The 26,001-nt window shown below is 36.9% G+C and overlaps 2 protein-coding genes across 3 annotated transcripts in view; one reads left to right on the top strand and one right to left on the bottom strand.

The window, feature by feature from the left end:
* Positions 1–26,001, bottom strand: part of METTL15 (methyltransferase 15, mitochondrial 12S rRNA N4-cytidine) — a 321,812-nt gene that overhangs the window by 51,233 nt on the left and 244,578 nt on the right. Inside the window, exon 6 of one of the 2 annotated variants that reach the window (XM_077114274.1) lies at positions 2,213–2,278. The exons of the other annotated variant lie outside the window; for it this stretch is intronic. Coding sequence (XP_076970389.1) covers positions 2,247–2,278 — 32 coding nt within the window. The 3' untranslated portion in view covers positions 2,213–2,246. The remainder of the gene's footprint in view (positions 1–2,212; positions 2,279–26,001) is intronic. 2 annotated transcript variants of the gene reach the window in all.
* LOC143644806 (developmental pluripotency-associated protein 4-like) lies at positions 23,849–25,236 on the top strand. The gene is given in 1 exon segment (XM_077114275.1): positions 23,849–25,236. A coding segment is annotated over 1 exon segment (933 nt). The 5' UTR covers positions 23,849–23,867; the 3' UTR covers positions 24,801–25,236.

The raw sequence follows: 26,001 nt of genomic DNA, 5'->3' as shown, positions 1-26,001 counted from the left end.
ATTCTTTGCCAATGTTTGCCTCCTGTATTTTGGAGTTCCTTGATTGGAAGTACAAACATTTATGATTGTTATTTCTTCTTGGTGAATTTTGCCTTTTATTAGTATGTAGTTTCCTTCCTTGTCTCCTATGGCATCTTTACATTTAAAATCTACTTTGTCTGATATTGGTATAGCTGCTCCAGCTTTTTTAGGTTACAGCTTGCATGGAACATCTTTTTCTATCCTTTCATTTCAGTCTATTTGTATCCTTGGGTCTAAGATGAGTCTTTTTGTAAGCAGTATATAGATGGATAATATTTTTCAATCCATTCTGCCAATCTGTATCTTTTAATTGTTGAGTTTAGTCCATTAACATCCAAAGTCATTACTATAAAGGTAGTTCTTGAATCTACCATCTTATCCTTTGGTTTTTATGTGTCAGATCTATATATTCTTTTCCTGTCTCTCTTTTGTTAATTTAAGTTACCCTTACCAATACTCTTCAATTCTGTGTCCTCCAGAATTTCCTCTCCTGTCCTTTTTTTTCAGTGATAGGACTCCCTTAAGTATTTCTTGTAGGATACATCTCATGTTAACAAATTCTCTCAGCCTTTGTTTGTCTGTTAAAAAATTTAATCACTATCTCACTTTTGAAGGGCAACTTGGTTGGATAAAGAACTCTTGGCTGGAAGTGTTTCTCTTTCAGAGTCTTAAATATATTATACTATTGTTTTCTTGCCTCCATGGTGCCTATTTCATAGTCTGAACTTAGTCTTATGTGGCTTTCCTTGTTTGTGCTGAATCACTTTTCTCTTGGTGCTTTCAGAGCTTCCTGCTTCTATTCAGGATTTGAGAGTCTGATTAATATGTGTCCTGGTAATTGTCTATTTGGTTTTATTCTATTTGGGGTTCATTGGGCTTCTTTGATTTGCATATTTATATCTTTTATACGGGTTGGAAAGGTTTGTCCCCTTATCTCCTCAACGAATCTTCCTAACCCTTTACTCTTTTCTTTTCCCTCTGGGACAGCAATGGTTCTTATATTTGTGTGCTTTGTGTTGTCCATCATTCCCTGAGATCCAATTCTATTTTTTTCTACTGTTTTTGTCATTTGTTCTTCTGTACATTTGAATTCAGTTGTCCTATCTTCTAGTTCGCTTATTCTTTCTTCTGCCTCTTCAAATGTGCTGTTGTGTGTCTCTAGCATATTTTCAATTTGGTCTACAGTATCTTTCATTTCTGGGAGATCCACTACTTTTCTATTTATTCTTTCAAATTCTTCTCTGTGCTCTTCTAGTGTACTGTCTTCTTGAAATCCTTTATGTCATTGAATTTATTTAGGAGATTTGTATGTATGGTTTGATTAGTTCCAATTTTTGTGTCTCTTCCAGTGTTTAAATTTGGTCATTTGATTGGGCCATATCTGCCTGCATCTCTATGTGCTTTGTGGGTTTCTGTTGGCTTTGAGGTATTTGATTATCTTGATAAGGTTATTTTGAAAGTTGATTTTATTTGCTCATATAAGGTTTTGTATTTGCTTGAGTTTGTGTTAAAAGTCTCTTTTTCCTCTTGGTTTGTAAGTAACTCCCTGTCAAACCAAGGCCTGGATCTCATGTAGGAGATACAACTCTACTTTAAGATCTGTTGAAAGCTAGGCAGACAGGTAGCTTGCCAAATTGCAACTCCTGCATCTTCCCAGTAGATGGCAGTCTTGGGTCATCTCTTTCCTTCAGGCCTATCTCTTCCCAACTGTGGCAGCTGGCTGAGCAAGATGGAGACTGGATGCACTTCCAACCAAGACCACTGGTCTTGGTGTGCACTGAAAACCTGAGGCAGGCAGGTGCAATATGCACTTTGGCAGAGAATCCACTTATGGGCCCTATGGGTCTGATGGTTGCCGGTCTCCCACTTGGGATGACTTTGAGCTGTGGGACTAAGTATTTCAACTGGCCCCGTCCTCAGCTCACCCAGACAAACCTGGCAGTGAGGTGTGGCTCAGCTCACTTCCTTGGTTGTGCCTCTCTGCCCATACATATCTGAGGAATCTGGGTCTCCATGTGGAAAGGGAAATGGTAGTAGGACCCAACGAGTCTCTTTTGTTAGCCAATTGTCAGCCTGGTGTGCTACTCTGCATCGCCCCATCCTTCCAACAGGTGGGACCCCCAGTCTCTGCCAAAAACCAGGGGCCAAAAGCAATGTGTCTTAGGGGTCAGGGCAGGTAGTGTGCACTTACCGGAAGATCTCTGTGTGCAGGCAAACCAAGTCTGTTAGATTCTGGGTTCCTCACAGGAGCTCCTAGCTGTGGAGCTGAGAGGGAAGATCTCCTAAGCTAGCTGTGGAATCTGGCCCTGCTCCTTCTTGCATACTACTACTTGCACCAGGTGGAGTCACAATTGGTTCAATAAGTTCTCTCCATCCCAATTTCTTCACTCTTTCATCCAGGACCTTCCTCTACAGTGCAGAAGACCCTCTCTGTTCATTCATACCCTAGAACTGTGGACAGGTAGCTTTTCTGTCACTTCTCTACTTGTTTGATGTGAGCAAGGGTGAACTCAATCTATCCTATTCTGCCATCTTCCTGGAAGTCCTAAGCTGGATTTTAAATGTGGAGATATTTTGCCACTGGTGGAGATGGAAGTATGGATTTTATTCTAGTTATAAGTTATAATACAATTCAAGATACAAACAAGGAATTTATAAGAAATGTTTGGAGAAACAGGTTAGAATAGTTAGGTTAGAATACAGGGGGATAACAAAAGAGAAATATGAAAAAATGGCTCAGGCTAGAGAATAGGCCTGAAATGACCAAGCTAAGGAGTCTGTGATCAAATACATCAGCAATGGAGAGCCACTGGAAATTTCTGAGCAAGTAAGTGACATGATGAGTAATGCTGTGATGTCTTTAGCATATTGGTTGATGTTAAGGAATGGAACAAAGTCCACTCAGAGTTACTTAAGATACAAAAACAAAACAAAACAATTATTAAAAGAAGATAGAGGAACCACAGGAAGCCAACTACAGGAAATACTACTAGGCTTCATACAGGAATTGGAAAGCTATCTGACAAGCACTCTTTCTATTACTATATGTTTACATGCATTTGTGAGAGTATATAGGTATGCATGTGTATTTTCCTTATTCTTAGTGGCTACATGGTTTCTTATCTTTGTGAACATCTCCATTTCTGGACAACTGTTCTATTCCTCTTTGAAAACTAATATCCTTCACTCTGGCACTTGGTTTCCAGTTCTCCTACTTCTGGTTTTCTCGCTACTTTACACTATGTAGAACTCTACATTCTCAATACCATCAATTATAGTTTCTCAGTTTCTTGAGTCAAATTTTTTAAAGAAGCATCTAATATACATGAGCTTTCAATAAGCTGCTTCCAAGAGTGACCTGGTACAAACATGGCTGCCTAGATTCAATCTTATAACAGGAGTTGGGGGCAGGAGAGGGTAATTCCAAGGAAGGAGGTTGTAAACTGGGTAAACATTCCAAAATAGGTTTAACATAGATAGATTTGAATGGGGAGAGTGAATGCAAGTAGATTTCTAAAGAGGCTATTGCAGTAATTCAAACCAGAAATAAATGGTTGTCAAAGGGAAAGAGGTTTATTTGGTGCAAAAATTATATTTTGGTTAACACATCATCTAATATAACTTGTATGGTCAATTTAATTGAACACCATAACTACATGGAATCTTTAATAGGGTGTGAGATCTTGTTGGGTTGGACAGGTTGGTGTGATATCCTGAAACATCCCAGAGTAAATTGGGCAGAGAATAAAAAAGCATTTGCAAAGTACCCTTGGAGGGACTGGGGAAAAAGGAGGAAATATTCAACTACCCCATCTGGGAAATTCTTGATATTCTCACAAGCAGTGGGGATTACAAATTCAATAGGTTGAGGCCTCAATCTTGAGGATCACCCCTGTGAAGCTTATTCTTACAAAGAAGAAGCTAAGTCTAGATATAATTATGCCTAAGAGTCAATCCCATAGAACCTCTTTTGTTCAGATGTGGCCTCTCTTTCTAAGCCAACTCAGCAGATGAACTCACTGCCCTACCCCCTACATGGGACATGACTCCCAGGTATGTGCATTTCCCTGGCAACATGGACTTGAATCCTGGGGATGAGCGAAGACCTGGCATCATGGGATTATGAAGGCCTTTTTGACCAAAAAGGAGAAGAGAGAAATGAGACAAAATAAAGTTTCAGTGGCTGAGAGACTTAGGAGTAAAGAGGTTATCCTGGAGGTTATTCTTATGCATTATATATATATATATATGCATAAGAGGGTAGTACCTGAAACTGATGTCTGATGCTCCCTTTATCAGAGTATATATATATATATATATATATATATATATCCCTTTTTAGTTTTTGGTGATTTGGAGTGGCTAGAGGGTAGTACCTGAAACTGTTGAACTTTGTTCCAGTAGCCTTGATCCTTGAAAACAACTGTATAACTATAGAGCTTTTACAATGTTACTGTGTGATTGTGAAAACCTTATGTCTGATGCTCCCTTTATCAGAGCATGGACAGATGAATTAAAAAAATAAGGATAAAAATTACATAAATAATAATGGGGGGATAAAGGGTAAAAAACTGAGTAGATTGCAATATTAGTGGTCAATGAGAGGGAGGGTTAAGGGTATGGGATGTATCAGTTTTTCTTTTTCTAAAAAAAGATCATTTAGATCATTTTTTAAAAATGATCATGGTGATGAATACACAACTATGTGATACTGTGAGCAGCTGATTGTATAATATGTTTGGACTAATGTGTGTGAAGATTTCTCAAAAATATTTTAAAAAAGAAAGAAAGAAAGAAATGGTTGTGGTGGTGGGGCGGGGGTGAAAAGGAGAGGATTAAATGAAGAGCCACAATCAGGATAGAATTTTACTGATTAAATGGAAATTTGTGCATGGGGACTCAAATGATTTGAAGATATTTCTAAACTTATTATTCTAGAATAGTAGGAAAATGTCAGTCATAGCATCACAGAATTATGAATTCTAAGAGTCAACCCAATAGAACCTCTTTTATTGCTCAGATGTGGCCTCTCTTTCTAAGCCAACTCAGCAGATGAACTCACTGTCCTCCCCCCTACATGGGACATGACTCCTAGGTGTGTACATTTCTATGGCAACATGGACCTGAATCCTGGGTATGAGCCAAGACCTGGCATCACAGGATTGTGAAAGCCTTATGAATTCTATGATTCCATGACTGGCATCAGAGACTGGCTGCTTTGATAAATTTCCCCTTTATCAGAAAATAAAACTGGGATAAGCAAAAAGTGACTTTTCTTGAGTAACAATCAATTAGTGGCAGAGCAGAAATTGAACTCAGGGAAATGTGACTTGGCCAGGGGGTAGTGGTAAACATTTGGGCCTTGGAGATACTCCAAGGTTCCTATGGAAATGGATGAAATACAGTACTCATTGGGAATAGTGAGGTACAAAGTGAAAGATATCTAGTATCTATGTATCTATATACATGCTAGTAAAGATGAAAAGGGTAATAGGATTGGGTGCTGAATAGATTGGAAATAGATGAAACAGAAGTTGTCAGTAATGACTAAGTAAAATAAAAAATTCAATAAATGAGTTATACAGAATATTCAATATATATATTTTTCATATTCAATATATATATATTTTTCATATTCAATATATTTTGAGAGGGAAATTCAAAAGGATCTTACATAGATTACAACACAGAGAGAAAAAATACGTAAAACATGAGACATTGTACATATCTGTGGCACAGGTGTAAAGAGAAATATGGGAAGAAATAGTGGCTAAAATATTTCCAGGAATGAAGAACTATTAAAGAAGTTCATTCTGTTTTATTAAGGACCAAGAAAAACAGAGTCACAACCAAACACATCACTATTAAACATCAATGACAGGAAACTCTTAAAGGTAAACCAGAGGATGCGGAAGAATATCTGCAAAATCATGACGATTAGACTTACAACAGACTTTTTCATCATCAACAGTAGATGTCAAGAGAGAATGAAATAATACAGATAAAGTACTGAAGGAAAATAACCTGTCTATTCTATATGCAGCTAAATTAAATAACAACAACAACAAAAAAGAAAAACAAACAAAACAAAAAAAAGTGAAGGCAAAATAGGGGGTGCAAGGGTAGTTCAGTGGTAGAATTCTCACCTACCATGCGAGAGACTTGGGTTCAATTCACAGTTCATGCAGTTCCCAAAACAAACAAACAAGCAAAAATAAACAAACAAAAATTCAACAAATGGTGCTGCAATAACGGGATACTCATGGAAAAAATAATGAAATGTGACCCTACCATATAGTATATATAAAAAAAGTGAAGGCAGAAATAAAGACACAATTCGACAAATTATGAGAATGTAGCAGTTAATAAAAAAACCTCAGCTGAACATATCTTAAAATATATACTTGGGTAAGTAGGAAATTGATCTCAGAAAGAAGTGGGAATTGCAAGCTAAGAGATCAGCAAACAGGTTTATATACAGGAATTTACTGTGAAGACTGCTATTTAACCAGCTAGATAGATGACACTTTGTTAATTCTTAGAAGTTGAAGCCTTTACCTCAATCACCTATATATCCTTCACAGCAACAGCAAAAAGCCGACTCAAGATAAATACTTGTTGATTAAATGAAAATGTAATATGTGCAAAACATAAGTGTCTCATCTCATTGTCAGGCTAAATTCCCTAATGAGGAAATAGGAAGCATAGAAGATTGACCCAAAATTACATGAAATATTGAATGTGATTTACCTTTTAGAGCATAAAAGAAAGCATTAAAAGTGTCAAGAAAATTACTCAAGTTTCTCTTATCATTGTGGGCCTAAGGATACCTAATGGTACAAAGTGCCAATATACTAAAAACAAAGAAACAAACACACAAACAAACAGTTAACTCTAAGACCTTCCCTACTAGTTGTCTCTAGCTTCACTCATTTCCCAAACCTCACAAGATCTACAAAGGTATGGCCATTCATCCATTCAAGAAATATCAACTGAGCATTTATTATGGCCAAGAATTGGATAAGGTCATGAGGATGGAGCATTGGAGAAGACATATAATCCTTGCCCAATTGATAAGAAAGCCTTTAAATGAATAACTAAAAATTAGGAGAATGAAGGAAACTGACAACCATTCTTTCATTCAAACAGCAGATCATTCTTATTATTTAATGAGGTAATGCAAGATAAATACAAGTGGAGATTACCAGTTCTGTTTATAATATAGTAGATGTGATACAAAACTATTAAAAATATGGGAGACAATATACAGTCATATAAAGATTACAGGAATAAAATAATGTAAAATGTTTGGGAAATGGTAAAAATGCTAATATACGTGCCAAAAGTAAATAGAAAAGGTAGAAATAATAACATATGGAAATTAATATAATTTAATTAATATAAATTTTAAAAATTCTGAGGAATTGTTTTCCAGATATTCCATAACTTTTCAACCTCAACAACAAAGAAAAATACACCACATTAAATAATTTAAAGTATTATTTTTAATTTTTAGTTACCAGTAACGTTTAGAAACCAAAACTACTCTTTCTTCCTATTCCCCATCCTAGCCTCAAAATAAAATCTTTGTCAACCTATTAACAATTAGAGTTCTTTCTTTGATATCCTTTTAGGATAATTTGTACATTTTAAACGTTGAAAATGAAAGTAGATCCTTGTCTTCAAAGTATATTCCCAACAAATAAATATAATAGCCGGGATGTCTGAAATGATTACTTTTAGGAACGGAACTGTACACTGCTGATTATCTTATTATTTTTCCATAAAGTGGACATGTTATGTTTACCATCTAGAGAAGAGCTGAGTTGTGTAAATCTCAAAAACAAGTTGGTAGTGCAATTAATATATAACTGCTGGCCTTAAACTGATGTAAGACTGATTTTCAAATGGAGAACTCATGTAAATGTCTACTACCAACTTCTAAAAAGCTTCTGAATAATAAGATAAAGGAAAAAATAATCTTTATGTTTTTAATCAATAAAGAGAGGTTAAAAATATCCAGGCTATTTTCATATGCATCTTTATGAAATTAATACCAATGTGAAAACTGCTAATGTGCAGTTCTATAAGGTCAACACGTGCATCACTTATTACCCTAAACAGCCTAATCCAAAGATCACTTTGTCTATAACTCCTATCCAGCAACTCTCCTCAATAACTCTACACTCTTGCCACATGGAAATCAATTGATCTCTTCTTTGAGTTTCTATACTTCCTCATCCACGACTCTATTATATATTATGTATAGTATTTATCATAGCACAGAGTAATACAGTGAGTTGCTTACATGATTGTCTCTCATATGAATCTCTGAAGACTGAGTTGTCAGCATAATTAGGAACACAAGGTCTAAAGAAAGAAGACTAATTTCGGTACCAGCTTTACCTAAAAAGGCAAGTTACCTGACCTTCTCATGCCTCCGATTCCTCATTTGTAAAATGGGGATGAAAACAGTACTTGCCTTGGGGAAGATAATGAACTGGAGTGGAGTAAGTTCACTCCTGCTCCATGAAACAAGACAGAATATGGGGAGAAAATATCCAGAACTGCAGGTCTCAGGGTGCAGGAGCTCAGGTTGGGTCTTCTGTGTGGTAGTCAGTCATTCTGCCACTGGAGTACCCATGCACCCTGGCCTAACTTATAATAGACCCTTCAATTGAACTGTATCACCTTGATTCGGCAGAGAATATGAACTGTATCTGCAATATATGATCTCTATACATTAACTGCATCACCTTGATTCAGCAGAGAATAGCCAAGAAACAAAGTGTAAAAGGGAACATTCAGCAAAAACTAAGTACATACAAAACTTTAGAAGAATGAAGGAAACCAACTTGCATAATAACCATATCAAGATAAACAAATGCCCAGAACACAATAGAAAATCACAAAGCACAGGAAGATCCAAGCAGAAATGGCCTAGCCAAATGAACAAATCAAAATTCCAGAGGGGACACAGAATATGGAATGACTACTCAAGGATATTTATAAAGAAATAAACGATATCAGGAACACACTAGAAGAGCATAAAGAAGAATTTGGGAGGTTAAACAGAAAAATGGCAGATCTCACAGGAATTAAAGATACAGTAGACCAAATAAAAAATATACTGGAGATACACAATAGCAGATTTGAACAAGCAGAAGGAAGAATAAGTGAGCTAGAAGACAGAACAATAGAACTAGAGCACATAAAAGAACAAATGGCAAGAAGATGGAAAAAATGCAACTGGATCTTAGGGAAATGATGGATAATGAGAGGCACAAAAGTAATTATTGATGTCCCAGAAGGAGAAGTATTATTGGTGTCCCAGAAGGAGAAGAGAAGATCAAAGGGTTGAGAAAATTAGTTGAAGATATAAACGGAGAAAATTTCCCAACCTTTATAGAGACATGAATGTAAATATGAAAGAGGCCCAGTGAACTCCAAATAGAATAAATCTTAATAAGACACATACTAATCAGACTGTCAGGTTTTAAAGAGAAACAGAAAGTCCTGAAAGCAGCATGAGAAAATCAATCCACTACATACAAGGAAAAACACATTAGACTGACTTCAAACTATTCAAAAGGCACCATGGAAGCAAGAAGGCAGTGGTATGATGTATTGAAGATCCTGAGTGAGAAAGGCTTTCAACCAAGAATTATTTATCCAGTCAAGTTATCCTTCAAAATTGAGGGAGAGATTAAAATTTTCAAAGATAAAGAAAGATTGAGAGAAATAGTCAACAAGAGACCAGCCCTACAAGACATATTAAAGAGAGCCCTGTCAGCTGATTAAAAAAGACAAGAGAGGGAGGTCTAGAGGAGAGCACAGAACTGAAGACTATGAGTAAAGGTAATGTAAAGGAAAAGAGAGAGAGAAGGAAAATAATATACAGATCTGACAAATAAAAACTAAAGGTCAAGATGGTAGAATGAAGAACTGCTCCTACTGTAATGACTTTGAATATTAATGGACTAAATTCACCAATTAAAAAATACAGACTGACAGAATGGATCAAAAAACATAATATAATACATATCTATACTGTTTAGAAGAGACACATCTTAGACTTAAGGACACAATTATTGAAAGTGAAAGGTTGGTTCTTCTATGCAAGCTGTAACCAAAAGAATGCAGGAGTAGCTATACTAATAGCAGACAAAATAGACTTTAAATGTAAAGACGTCATAAGAGACAAAGAAGGATGATACATATTAATAAAAGGGACAATTCACCAGAAAGAAATAACAATCATAAATGTGTATGTTCCCAATCAAGGAGCTCCAAAGTACATGAGGCATATATTGAAAACACTGAAGGGAGCTACAGACATAAAAATAATAATAGTGGGAGACTTCAATACACCACTCTTCGCTATAGCGAGAACAACCATACAGAGGGATCAACAAGGAAATAGAAAGCCTAAACAATAAAATAAATGAATTAGATCTAATAGACATATATAGATCATTATATCCCAAAACACCAGGATACACATTCTTCTCTAGTGCGCATGGAACATTCTCCATGAAGAGCATAAAGAAGAATTTGGGAGGTTAAACAGAAAAATGGTAGATCTCACAGGAATTAAAGATACAGTAGACCAAATAAAAAATGTACTGGAGATACACAATAGCAGATTTGAACAAGCAGAAGGAAGATTCTGCAAATTCTGCAGGATAGATCATATACTGGGACATAAACTGAGTCTCTATAAACTTAATAAGATTGAAATTATCCAAAGCACTTTCTCTGATCACAATGGAATTAAGTTGGCAATTAATAATCACCAAAAAACCCTAGCTTGCACAAATATATGCAAATTAAACAACACATTCTTAAATAATCAGTGGGTCAAGGAAGAAACTGCTAGAGGATTAACTAAATATCTGGAGATGAATGATAATGGGACTACAACATATCAAAACATATAGGATGTGGCAAAGGCAGCGCTCAGAGGGAAATTTATTGCCCTAAATACCTCTATTGAAAAAAAAGACAAGAATGAACAAAACTTGAGGATTTAACTGCTCACCTGGAGAATTTAGAGGAAGAACAGCAAATTAACCCCAAGGCAAATAAAAGAAGAGAAATAATAAAGACTAAAGCAGAAGTAAACACACTGGAGAACAATAAAGCAATAGAAAGAATCAACAAAACTAAAAGTTGCTTCTTTGAGAAAATTAATAAAGTTGATAGTCCCTTAGCTAGACTAAGAAAGAAGAAAAGAAAGGACACTAATAAATAAAATCAGAAATGAGGGGGGGTTGTTACCACAGATCATGAAGAAATTAAAAAAAAAAAAAACACAAGAGAATATTATGAACAACTATATGCCAAAAAACTAGATAATTTAGATGAAATGGACAAATTCTTGGAGACACATGAATTAGCTATACTGACTCAAAAAGAAATAGAAAATCTCAACAAATGAACTACAAGTAAAGAGATTCAATCAGTCATCAAAAATTTTCCCACAAAAAAAAGCCCAGAGTGGGGAGGGGCCAAGATGGTGGCTTACCAAGATGTGGGATTTAGTTTGTCATCCAGAACAGATACTAAATAACCAGAAACAGTACAGAACAGCTTCTGGGCCAAGTCAGTGACTGGCAACACAGTGTACCCCAGTCTGGACCACCTGGACTGGCTGCAAGGCCACCCAGAACTGTTAGTCCCTAAGCCATAGTGGCCGGTTAGTCCCTAATCCACAGTGGCCAGTACCCCTCCCCAGCAGGCTGCTTCTCAGAGGGGAAAGGAAAGGGACTTTAAAGCTGTGCACAATTAAGCTTCAAGTGTGAAATTAATTCACAAATTCTGACTACTAAAAATAGGCCCCCAGATCAGGTGAACCTGGTCAAAGAGGAGGTCGCTGATTTTTGCTATGGCGCTAAGGGGGCAGGGCTAATGGAAAAAGAAAAACAAAAAGAAGCAGAGGTTTTTGTGGCTGTGTTTCCACAAAGGCTTGACTGCCTTTGGATACAGCAGCAGGGCTTCTCAGGCTGCAACTGTCCCAGGCATAGGCATAAATGAGCTTGTTTGAGAGCTTGTCTACAACTTGTGCCTTCCCCAGGGGAGGGGTGAGGCCCAACTCAGGAGGAATCCCTCCCTCAAGGAATTTAGCCCACAGGGCTTGGTAACTTGAAGCCATTAAAACCAGCCTACAACCTCTCCTCTGTCTCCACCATGCCCCCAGTAGGGAGAGTCTGCCAAACTTAAAGGTACTGCATCATCTTACGCTGATGGGACCTGCAGGCAGACAAGAACCACATACTGGGCAGGATAAGAAAAACAGAGCCCGGAGACTCCACAGGAAAGTCTTTCAACCTGCTGGGCCTTACCCTTGGGGAAAATCGATGAAGGTGACTGTTTCCCCCTGACAGGAGGCCAGTTTGGTGTGGGAAAATCCAACTGGGGTCTGTAATACCTAAGTAGACTCTCCCAAGGGTGGGGGGAAAAGGCACCATACAGGCAGGGCAAGAAACAAGGAAACAAGAACTGACAAATTCTCCTCTGTTAAACAAAACCTAAGCTAGTGGTCCAGAAAAAGCTGAACTGAATGTCAAATAACAGGCAGACAACAAATTCATCCAGCAAGAAAACCCTAGGTAAATGAAGTGAAAACAATCTCCAGAATTAACCATTAAGGAAATAAAATGCTTAGACACCAGCAAAAAATAACAAATCACAATAGGAAAATTGAAGATATGGACCAGTCAGAGGAACAAGCCAACAATTCAAATCAGATACAGGAGTTAAAACAATTAATTCAGAATGTATGAACAGACATGGAAAAAGTCATCAAAAATCAAATCCATGAATTGAGGGAGGATATAAAGAAGGCAAGGAATGAACAAAAAGAAGAAATTGAAAGTCTAAAAAAACAAATCACAGAACCTATGGGAATGAAAGGCACAGTAGAAGAAATTAAAAAAACAATGGAAAACTAAAATGTTAGATTTTGAGAGGCAGAAGACAGGATTAGTGAACTGGAGGATGGGACATCAGAAATCCGACAAGTGAAAGAAAATATAGGGAAAAAAATGAAAAAATATGAGCAGGGACTGAGGGAATTGAATGACAATATGAACTGCACGAATATACGGGTTGTGGGTGTCCCAGAAGGAGAAGAGAAGGGAAAAGGAAGAGAAAAACTAATGGAGGAAATCATAATTGAAAATTTCCCAATCTTATGAAAGACTTAAAATTACAGATCCAAGAAGTGCAGCATACTCCAAACAGAATAGATCCAAATAGATGTACTCCAAGACACTTACTAATCAGAATGTCAGCTGTCAAGGAGAAAGAGAGAATCTTGAATGCAGCAAGAGAAAAGCAATCCATCACATACAAGGGAAGCCCAATAAAACTATGCATAGATTTCTCAGCAGAAACCATGGAGGTGAGAAGACAGTGGGATGATATATTTAAGACACTAAAAGAGAAAAACTGCCAACCAAGAATTCTACATCCAGCAAAATTGTCCTTCAATAATGAGGGGGAAATTAAAACATTTTCAGATGTAAAATCACTGAGAATTTGTGACCAAGAGACAGGCTCTGCAAGAAATATTAAAGGGAGCACTAGCGACATATATGAACAGAGGAGAGAGGTGTAGAGAAGAGTATAGAAAGGAAGACTATCAGTGAAGGTAAAAAGAAGAAAAATTAGATATGACATATAAAATCCAAAAGGCAAAATGGTAGAAGAAAGTACTACCTGTAGAGTAATAACACTAAATGTTAATGGATTAAACTCCCCAATCAAAAGACATAGACTGGCAGAATGCATTAAAAAACAGGACCCATCTATATGCTGTCTACAGGAAACACATCTTAGATCCAAGGATAAACATAGGTTGAAAGTGAAAGGTTGGGAAAAGATATTTCATGAAAATAACAATCAGAAAAGACCAGGAGCAGCTACACTAATATCCAATGAATTAGACTTCAAATGTAAAACAGTTAAAAGAGTCAAGGAAGGACACTATTAATAAAAGGAACAATTCAACAAGAAGACATAACAATCACAAATATTTATGCACCGAGCCAGAACGCTCCAAACTACATGAGGCAAACACTGAAAAGAGAAATAGACACATCTACATAATAGCTGGAGACTTCAATTCCACACTCTAATCAATGGACAGAACATCTAGACAGAGAATCAATAAAGAAACAGAGAATCTGAATAATACAATAAATGAGCTAGACTTAACAGACATTTATAGAACATTAGACCCCACAACAGCAGGATACACTTTTCTCTCAAGTGCGAATAGATTATTCTTAGGGCTAGACCATATGCTGGGCCACAAAGCAAGTCTCAATAAATTTAAAAAAAACTGAAATCATACAAAACACTTCCTCAGATCATAAAGGAATGAAGTTGGAAAGCAATAATAGGCAGAGAGCCAGAAAATTCACAAATATGTGGAGGCTCAACAACACACTCTTAAACAATCAGTAGGTCAAGGAAGAAATTACAAGAGAAATTTGTAAATATCTCGAGGCAAATGAAAATGAAAACACAACATATCAAAACTTATGGGATTCAGCAAAGGCAGTGCTAAGAGGGAAATTTATTGCCCTAAATGCCCATATCAAAAAAAGAAGGGCAAAAATCAAGGAATTAACTGTCCACTTGGAAGAAGTAGAGAAAGAACAGCAAACTAACCCCAAAGGAAGCAAAAGGAAAGAAATAATGAAGATTAGAGCAGAAATAAATTAAATTGAGAACATGAAAACAATTGAGAAAATCAACAAAACAAGAAGTTGGTTCTGTCAGAAAAGCAATAAGATTGATGGACTGTTAGCAAGACTGAAAAAAAGAAGGAGAGGATCCAAACAAATAAGATCAGAAATCGAAGAGGAGACATAACCACTGATCCCACAGAAATAAAGGGAGTAATGACAGGATACTATGAACAACTTTATGCTAATAAATATGACAATATAGATGAAATGGACAACTTTCTAGAAAGGAATGAACAACTAATTTTTTTTTATTAATTAAAAAAAGAAAAGAAATTAACACAACATTTAGAAATCATTCCATTCTACATATGCACTCAGTAATTCTTAGTATCATCACATAGATGTATGATCATCAATTCTTAGTACATTTGCATCAATTTAGGAAAAGAACTAGCAAAACAGCAGAAAAAGATATAGAATGTTAATATAGAGAAGAAAATTAAAATAATAATAATAATTAAAATATATATATATAAAAGGAAAAAGAAAAAAACAAAAACAAAAGATACAAACAAACAAAAACAAAAAAAAAACTATAGTTCAGGTGCAGCTTCATTCAGTGTTTTAACATAGTTACATTACAATTAGGTATTATTGTGCTGTTCATTTTTGAGTTTTTGTATCTAGTCCTGTTGCACACTCTGTATCCCTTCAGCTCCAATTACCCATTATCTTACCCTGTTTCTAACTCCTGCTGGTCTCTGTTACCAATGACATATTCCAAGTTGATTCTCAAATGTCGGTTCACATCAGTGGGACCATACAGTATTTGTCCTTTAGTTTTTGGCTAGACTCACTCAGCATAATGTTCTCTAGGTCCATCCATGTTATTACATGCTTCATAAGTTTAGTCTCTCTTAAAGCTGCATAATATTCCATCGTAGGTATACACCACAGTTTGTTTAGCCACTCGTCTGTTGATGAACATTTTGGCTGTTTCCATCTCTTTGCAATTGTAAATAATGCTGCTATAAACACTGGTGTGCAAATGTCCATCTGGTCTTTGCCCTTAAGTCCTTTGAGTAGATACCTAGCAGTGGTATTGCTGGGTCATAATCCATTCTGCCAGTCTATGTCTTTTGATTGGGGAATTCAGCCCATTAACATTAAGTGTTATTACTTTTGGATAATATTTTCCTCTATTATTTTGGCTTTTGTATTATATATATCATATCTGATTTTCCTTCTTTCTACACTTTGCTCCATAACTCTCTCTTCTGTCTTTTCGTATCTGACTCTAGTGCTCCCTTTAGTATTTCTTGCAGAGCTGGTCTCTTGGTCACAAATTCTCTCAGTGACTTTTTGTCTATAAATGTTTTAATTTCTCCTTCATTTTTGAAGGACAATTTTGCTGGATATAGAAGTCTTGGTTGGCAGTTTTTCTCTTTTAGTAATTTAAATATATCATCCCACTGTCTTCTAGCTTCCATGGTTTCTGCTGAGAAATCTACACATAGTCTTATTGGGTTTCCTTTGTATGTGACGGATTGTTTTTCTCTTGCGGCTTTCAAGATCCTCTCTTTCTCTTTGACCTCTGACATTCTAACTAGTAAGTGTCTTGGAGAACGCCTATTTGGGTCTATTCTCTTTGGGGTGCGCTGCACTTCTTGGATCTGTAATTTTAGGTCTTTCATAAGAGTTGGGAAATTTTCAGTGATAATTTCTTCCATTAGTTTTTCTCCTCCTTTTCCCTTCTCTTCTCCTTCTGGGACACCCACAACACGTATATTTGTGCGCTTCATATTGTCATTCAGTTCCCTGATCCCCTGCTCAAGTTTTTCCATTCTTTTCCCTATAGTTTCTGTTTCTTTTTGGAATTCAGATGTTCCATCCTCCAGTTCACTAATTGTAGCTTCTGTCTCTTTAAATCTACCATTGTAGGTATCCATTGCTTTTTCTATCTTTTCTACTTTGTCCTTCACTCTCATAAGTTCTGTGATTTGTTTTTTCAGATTTTCTATTTCTTCTTTTTGTTCAGCCCATGTCTTCTTCATGTCCTCCCTCAATTTATTGATTTGGTTTTTGAAGAGTTTTTCCATTTCTGTTCGTATATTCAGCATTAGTTATCTCAGCTCCTGTATCTCATTTGAACTATTGGTTTGTTCCTTTGACTGGGCAATATCTTCAATTTTCCGAGTGTGATCCGTTATTTTCTGCTGGTGTCTGGGCATTTGATCAGATTTCCCTGGGTGTGGGACCCGGCTGGTTGAAAGGTTTTTCTGTGAAATCTCTGGGCTCTGTTTTTCTTTTCCTGCCCAGTAGGTGGTGCTCATGGTGCTCGTCTGTATGCGGGTCCCACCAGTAAAAGATGCTGTGGCTCCTTTAACTTGCCAATCCGAATCTCGCAGTCGGCCCGGGAAACCGCGCGTGGAGGGGGGGTCGCCAGGCACCGCGGCTTGGGGGAGTGCCGGTCCATATTGCCCAGCTGGCCCGAGACACCAAGCATGGTGGGAGGGCCCCGCTATCCAACGTTCCCAGTCGGACCAGGAAGTGACGTGTGTGGAAGGGACCCCGGTCGCCAGCCGCCCCGGCCCGTGGAAGTGCGCACCCCTCGAATATCTCACCGCAGCGTATTCTCCCTGCCCGTTCAGCTGTTCCAGAATGGGGTACGCTGTCGTTTTGGTCTCTGTTGTGGCTCCGGGAGCTGTTTCGTATTGTTTCTGTTTCTTTAGTTGCTGTTCTGGAGGAGGAACTTATACCCGCGCTTCTTACTAAGCCGCCATCTTCTCCGGAAGTCTGAACAACCAATTTTGATGCGAGAATAGACAACCTCAACAAACCAATCACAAGTAAAGAAACTGAATCAGTCATTAAGAAGCTCCCCAAAAAGAAAAGTCCAGGACCAGATGGCTTCACATGTGAATTCTACCAAACATTCCAGAGTACCACTCCTGCTCAAACTCTTCTAAAAAATTGAAGTGGAGGGAAAGCTACCTAACTCATTCTATGAAGCTAACATCACCCTCATACCAAAACCAGACAAAGATATTATAAAAAGAGAAAACTACAGACCAATCTCTCTAGTGAATATAGATTCAAAAATCCTCAACAAAATTCTAGCAAATCGAATCCAGCAACACATTAAAAGAATCATACATCATGACCAAGTAGGATTCATCCCAGGTATGCAAGAATGGTTCAACATAAGAAAATCAATTAATGAAATACACCATATCAACAAATCAAAGCAGAAAATCCACATGATCATCTAAATTGATGAAGAAAAGGCATTAGACAAAATTCAACATCCTTTCCTGTTGAAAACACTTCAAAGGATAGGAATAGAAGGGAACTTCCTCAAAATGATTAAGGGAATATATAAAAAATCCACAGCTAACTACACCCTCAATGGGGAAAAACTGAAAACTTTCCCCCTAAAATCAGGAACAAGACAAGGATGTCCGCTATCACCACAGTTATTCAACATTGTGTTGGAAGTTCCAGCCAGAGCAATTAGACAAGAAAAAGAAATAAAAGGCATCAGAATTGGAAAGGAAGAAGTAAAACTCTCACTGTTTGCAGATGATATGATACCATAAGTTGAAAACACCAAAAAATCCACAGCAAAACTACTAGAGCTCATAAATGAGTACAGCAAAGTGGCAGGTTACAAGATCTCAAAAATCTGTAGTATTTCTATACATTAGTAATGAACAATCTGAAGGGGAAATCAAGAAAAGAATTCCATTTACAATTGCAACCAAAAGAATAAAATATTTAGGAAAAATTTAGCTAAAGAGACAAAAGACCTATACAAAGAAAACTACAAGAAACTGTTAAAAGAAATCACAGAAGACCTAAACAGATGGAAGGGCATACCATGTTCATGGATTGGAAGACTAAATATAGTTAAGATGTCAATGCTACCTAAATTGATCTACAGATTCAATGCAATACCAATTAAAATCCCAAAAACTTACTTTTCAGAAATAGAAAAACCAATAACCAAATTTATCTGGAAGGGGAGGGTGCCCCAAATAGCTAAAAATATCCTGAGAAAAAACAGTGAAGTGGGAGGTCTCATGCTACCTGACTTTAAGGCATATTATGAAGCTACAGTGGTAAAAAAACAGCATGGTACTGGCATAAAGATAGATATACTGACCAATGGAATAGAATAGAGTGTTCAGATATAGACCCTCTCATCTATGGAGAACTGATCTTTCATAAGGCAGTGAAGCCAACTCAACTGGGACAGAACAGTCTCTTCAATAAATGGTGCTTAGAGAACTGGATATCCATATGCAAAAGAATGAAAGAGGACTCATATCTCACACCGTATACAAAAATTAACTCAAAATGGATCAAAGACCTAAACATTAGATCTACGACCATAAAATTGTTAGAAGAAAATATAGGGAAATATCTTATAAATCTTATACTAGGAGGTGGTTTCTTAGACCTTACACCCAAAGCAAGAGCACTGAAGAAAAAAATAAATAAATAGGAACTCCTCAAAATTAAACACTTTTGCGCAACAGAGAACTTTGTCAAGAAAGTTAAAAGACATCCTACACAATGGGAGACAATATTTGGAAATGATATATCTGATAAAGGTCTAGTATCCAGAATATATAAAGAGATTGTTCAAATCAATAATAAAAAGACAGCCAACCCAATTACGAAATGGGCAAAAGACTTGAACAGACACTTCTCAGAAGAGGAAATACAAATGGCCAAAAGGCACATGAAGAGATTCTCAACTTCCCTAGCTATTAGAGAAATGCAAATCAAAACCACAATGAGATAGCATCTCACACCCACCAGAATGGCCATTATCAATAAAACAGAAAATGACAAGTACTGAAGAGGATGTGGAGAAAGAGGCACACTTATCCACTGTTGGTGGGAATATCAAATTGTACAACTAATGTGGAAGGAAGTTTGGCAGTTCCTCAAAAAGCTAAATATAGAATTGCCATGTAACCTGGCAATACCATCACTAGGTACCTACTCAGAGGACATGAGGGCAAGGACACATACGGACATTTGCACACTAATGTTTATAGCAGCATTATTTACAATTGCTAAGAGATGGAAACAGCCAAAATGTCCATCAACAGATGAGTGGCTAAACAAACTGTGGTATATACACATGATGGAATATTATGCAGCTGTAAGATAGAATAACATTATGAAGTATGTAACAACATGGACGGACCTTAAGGACATTATGCTGAGTGAGATTAGCCAGAAACAAAAGGACAAATACTGTATGGTCTCACTGATAAGAACTGACATTAGTGAATAAACTTGGAGAATTTCATTGGTAACAGAGACCATCAGGAGATAGAAATAGGGTAAGATATTGGATAATTGGCGCTGAAGGGATACAGATTGTGCAAGAGGATTGAATGCAAAAACTCAGAAATGGACAGCACAATACTACCTAACTGTAATACAATTATGTTAAAACACTGAATGAAGCTGAATGTGAGAATGAGAGAGGAAGGAGGACTGGGGGCACAAATGAAATCAGAAAGAAAGATAGATGATAAAGACTGAGATGGTATAATCTAGGAATGCCTAGAGTGTATAATGATATTGACTAAATGTACAAATTTTTAAAATGTTTTTGCATGAGGAAGAACAAAGGAATGTCATTACTGCAGGGTGCTGAAAATAGATGGTAATTAATATTATAAAATTTTAACTTATGTGTGAGACTAAAGCAAAAAATGTTTATTTGGTACAAAATTTACATTTTGACTAGTGTATCTCCTAATATAACTTATGTAGACAGCTTAAGTGAACACCATAAGTACATGGAACCTTGAGTAGGACATAAGATTTTGTTGGTTTGTCCAGAGTGATGTCTTGATAAATGCCAGAGTGATTTGAACAGTGAATAAAAAAGTATTTGCAAAGTCCCCTTCGGGGAATGGTGAGAAAGGTGGAAAATTCAACTCTTCCCCAAATTGAATTCCTGATATTCTCACAAGCAGTGTGGACAACCAAAGGTATAGGCTGAGCCCCCAATCTTGGGGGTTGTTCATATGAAACCTAACCCTACAAAGGATAGATCAAGCTTACTTAAAATTAGTCCTAAGAGTCAACCCTAAGAGAACCTCTTTTGTTGTTCAGATGTGGCCTCTCTCTCCAGCCAATACAACAAGCAAACTCACCACCCTCCCCCTGTCTGCATGGGACATGACTCCCAGGGGTGTGGACCTTCCTGGCAATGTGGGACAGAAATCCTAGAATGAGCTGAGACTCAGCATCAAGGGATTGAGAAAAACTCTAGAATGAGCTGAGACTCAGCATCAAGGGATTGAGAAAACCTTCTCAACCAAAAGAGGGAAGAGTGAAATGAGACAAAATAAAGGGTCAATGACTGAGAGATTCCAGAGCTGAGAGGTTATCCTTGAGATTATTTTTATGCATTAAATAGATATCACCTTGGTAGTCAAGATGTAATGGAGAGGCTGGAGGGAACTACCTGAAAATGTAGAGCTATGGTCCAGTAGCCATGTTTCTTGAAGATGATTGTATAATGATATAGCTTTCACAATGTGACTGTGTGATTGTGAAAACCTTGTGTCTGATTCTCCTTTTATCTATCTTATCAAAAGATGAGTAAAACATATGGAATAAAAATAAATATTAGGGGGAACAAATGTTAAAATAAATTTAGATCGAAATGCTAGTGATCAATGAAGGGGAGGGGTAAGGGGTATGGTATGTATGATTTTTTTTCTGTTTTCTTTTTATTTCTTTTTCTGAATAGATGCAAATATTCCAAGGAATGATCAGGATGATGAATATGCAATGTGATGATATTGTGAATTATTGATTATATATGTAGAACAGAACAATCAAAAGTTAAAAATGTTTGCGTTTGTTTTGATGTTTACTGGTATTAAAAAAAAAAAAGAAATTAACAAAAAACAAAAAACAAAAAGCCCAGGACCTGATGTCTTCACCGGAGAATTTTATCAAACTTTTCAAAAAGAACTGACACCAATTCTGCTCAAAATCTTGCAAAAAACTGAAGAAACTCTCATTTTATGATGCTAACATCACTTTAATACCAAACTAGATAAAGATGATACAAGAAAAGAAAACGATGAATCTCGCTAATAGACATAGATGTGAACATTCTTAACAAATCCTATCCAACTCCACATTAAAAGAATTGTATATCATGATCAAGTGGGATTCATACGAGGAATGCAAGTGGTTCAACTACAGAAAACTTAGTACTGAGTTGCCCTATGACCCAGCAATACTATTACTCAGTATATACCCAGAAGAGTTGAGGGCAGTGACACAAACAGACATTTTTACAACGATGTTCATAGTGGCACTATTCACAATTGCCAACAGTTGGAAACAATCCAGGTGCCCATCAACAGACGAGTGGATAAACAAACTGTGGTACCTACATACAATGGAATATTATGCAGCATTTAGACAAAATGATGTCCCAAAATATATGACAACATGGATGAAACTTGAGGACATGATACTGAGTGAAATAAGTCAGACACAAAAGGACAGATACTGTATGATTCTATTATTATTACTTTGATAAAGCTGCCAGTGATTTCAAACAGCTAGAAGGAAAAAATCTGAGTTGAGGGCATGGTAGTCCATGACAAACTCTAGGAACTGTTCTGTAGCTGCTTGCTTAAGTTGCTTTGAAAATTATTGCTTTTTTTTCCCTTTCTTTTCTTTGTGTATATATTTATTATATTGTACAACTAAAAAACATTTAAAATAGTACTTGCCTCATGGATTATTATGAGGGTTAAATGAGTTAATACATGAAAATAACTGAGGATAGTGTCTAGTATTTACTCAATATGTATTAGCTAGCCCCATTTATTCCTGTTATTTAATTAGGGCCATGTTCATGTTGCACTGTAGCACCCCTTGCTCCCCACTTGGTACTACAAATTAAGAATAGGCAGATTGTATAAGAGAAAAGGAGATTTTCAAATTTTCTTTTCACATTTCATTTTCTTCTCATTTGAACTTTTTGTACAGAATGTCTCATTGAAGGATTACTTATTAAAATGAATAAGTTTACTCATGAAATGTCATTTGATAATTTAATTGGCATGAAGTTACCATGCTCATACACACTGTATAACAGGTTGAACTCAAGAGATTTAAAATGACAGAAGAACAAATGCATTATCATAGGCAGTGGCAATGAACAGCCATGACTCACTAACAAGCCATTCAAATTCTACTATAGGTATGCCTATTTTTCAGAGTGATACTGAACACTCTGATACTTTCTTAATCAAGGCAATGTTGGCGTAAAAAGAGCTTCTGGGGGGAGAATAAGGAAGCACCTTACTTGCAGATTATTAAAGCAATAAAGAATCTGTGTCCTTACTTAAATGGCATTAAGTAATGACAAACAAGCTTGATTAATTTTTTCAGGAAAATGTTTAAGTTCCTACTAAAATTTATTGACAATGACTAATTTCTTAATTAAATTAAAAAAATTAAATGTGAAGATCTCTCTCTGGATAGAAGACCACACTCAGGGTTCTAATTCATTCTTTTGTTCTATGGGTCACCCCCATTCTGAATAGGGAAGAGTATAAAAAGCTTACAAGTACATTTGCACTTTAAACTTCACCGAGAACTTTCTTATTTATTTATTTATTGGTCATACCAAGAATTAATTATTCCCATTTTCCAGATGAGGAAATGAATCAGAGAAATTAAGTGATGTACTCAGGTTCATAGAGCAAATAAGTGGCATAATGAGAAACAGAACTTAGGGATTTTTTATTCCATGTCCCAACGTGCTCAACTATTTCTCAAGCTGCTCTAATTTATACTGACAACTTCGATGCTTAAATCTGCCCCCTCTTCAAAGTGAAGGGCAGTGAACAACTGATTCTCTGTAACATCAAACAACATAAAAGTTCTTGTCTGAATTTTCATTTTACTTCGGCTAGAAATGTACACATACCCTTATTGATTTATTTTGTTCAACAAGCATTTTTTATTATTGATTGGTTATCAATTTCATGAATGTGAATTTGAACTTTGCCACTGATCTGAAAAGTGAAGGGCATTACAGAAGTAGAATTTTCTCCCGATCAACCTCAACTTCTTTTCATTATGGAGAATGCAAAAGGCAAGGAGTGGAACTCCACAGAGAAGTCAGGGGAAGAATGTGTGACTCTCAAATTTGAACCTGTATTAGTAAAAACAAAAGAGGAACAGCGGCCTTCCAGCGAACCAAGCACATCAGGTTTACCAAAAACCTCAGCTAAGGGCACCAAATGAAAAAAATCCAAGAAAGATGACAAAGCTTCCTGTTCACAAGAGAATGCACCATGCAACAACAGCCCAAAACCTCGGAAAAAGATAGCAATTCCTCCATTACCATCTAAATTGCCACCTGTCAACCTGCTTCACCGAGACATCCTGCGGGCTTGGTGCCAGCAGTTAAAGCTAAGCACCAAAGGACAGAAATTAGAAGCATATAGGCGAATCTGTGAATATGCTTACGCAAATCAAAAGGATATTCCTGTCACAGCGAAGGAGGCCAAGATCCTGACACAGTCTCAAAGAAAATCACTGGGGGAAATGCCTCTGGAACAATCGGAGAAAAGAAACATGTCTTCTGAGGGCACTGATCCTTCGGAAATGGCTCCTCCACCCCAGGAGGGAGTATCTGCCCAGGAGAAATCTGGTCTTCTTGAGGGAGTGAACACAGTTGTGGTGACAACTTCAGCCCAGGAGGCTGTCTTGGCCTCCTGGACGAGAATTGCAGCCAGGGCTGGGAGGATGGAAGCCATGGAATCGCCACAGGAGGCCTATGGTGTCAGGTGGTGTGTGGTACATGGAAGAAGTCTCCCTGCAAACTCAGATGGTTGGGTTCACTTGCAATTTCATGCTGGACAAGCTTGGGTCCCTGAAAAACAAGGGAGAGTGAGTGCACTCTTCCTGTTACCTGCCTGCAATTTTCCACCTCCACACCTGGAAGACAATATGTTGTGCCCCAGATGTGTTCAAAGGAACACAGTCTTAATGAAAAGCCTCCAGTGAGATTGCAATACCAAGAAAATGGTACTTCCGTGATTGCAATTCATAGTGGAAAAGGGCCACAATCGACTTATGGTGCCACTGACTACAAGCCCTGGACCTCACTGAGCCCTCCATGTTCCCTGCTTACAGGACACACAAACTAGTGTGTCTCAGGTTTTACTCCTTCAGACCCCAACAGTGCCTGATTCTTCATGGGTTGGGATATTGGAGACTCTTAATGTTTAAAAATGGAAAGAAGAAGAAGAAAAAAAATGTTGCAAGTTACTATTCATTCCAGTTTAGTAAGATGACAAAGTTAAAAAGCTGTCTATACTCCCAGATCTTCCTCCTGAAGTAGAATTGACTAAACAGCTCTTTTAAGTGTGTAAATGCTCTTCAGGTAAGCACTGTGGCACATAGTAAGGACCCTGCAGATGTTGATGTGGTGTAAAAAGAATTTTCCTCCTGTATTGCACTTCCTGCCTTATAACACTGCTTTGGAAACAGCTCCTTTGTAACTGTAAGTTCAGTGGCTTCAAATTGAATATTTTAAGCTGATGGGAAAGCTGTTATTGGCCCCCCACCCCCCAAAAAACCTGACTATTTTACAAAATGGCATTTTTCAAAAAGTTATTCTTAAGGCTGTGTTTTGGCTCTGTGATCAAGACAGTGTCCTTCCCCAATCTTTATATATTGAATTAGAAATACATATATAAAATACTTCATTACCCATTGAATTTAGTGAGCCGTAGTCATTGCATGCAAACACACTAATGTTCTTAACTCAAAGGCATATTAAGGCAAAAAGCATGATTTTGTTTTGTTTATGATTCATTTTTAGTTTTTTATGTACTAACTACATTTATTGTCGTGAATTTTGGAAAAGATAACGATGCTTTTCATTTGTCCTTTGATTTTGGGAGGTGGGCATGGGTGCATCGTTCAGGAATGTCCTATGATTTTTATATGGCAGTTTTCCATATTTTATTATTATGAGGAGGAGAGGTTTCTTTTTACTTTATGCCAATGAAGGCATAAAAATTAATATGGTGGAAGAAGTGGTAGGGTTGGAAAGTTTGTAGCTATCATTTTATAGAATGTTTAGGCAAGAAGCCTCAATAAGTGTTAAAGGTAGAGAGAAACGTTTGTTGAGGGCAGGATGTTTTCACAGTCACAGCAGTGAATCCTCACAGATTGCTCTCTAGCCATCAGGAAAAAGAAA

Source organism: Tamandua tetradactyla, chromosome 8 (genome assembly GCF_023851605.1).
Source record: "Tamandua tetradactyla isolate mTamTet1 chromosome 8, mTamTet1.pri, whole genome shotgun sequence".
Taxonomy (NCBI): Eukaryota; Metazoa; Chordata; class Mammalia; order Pilosa; family Myrmecophagidae; genus Tamandua; species Tamandua tetradactyla.
Note: the sequence above shows the minus strand (reverse complement) of the source record. Positions and strands in the feature narration are given on the sequence as shown.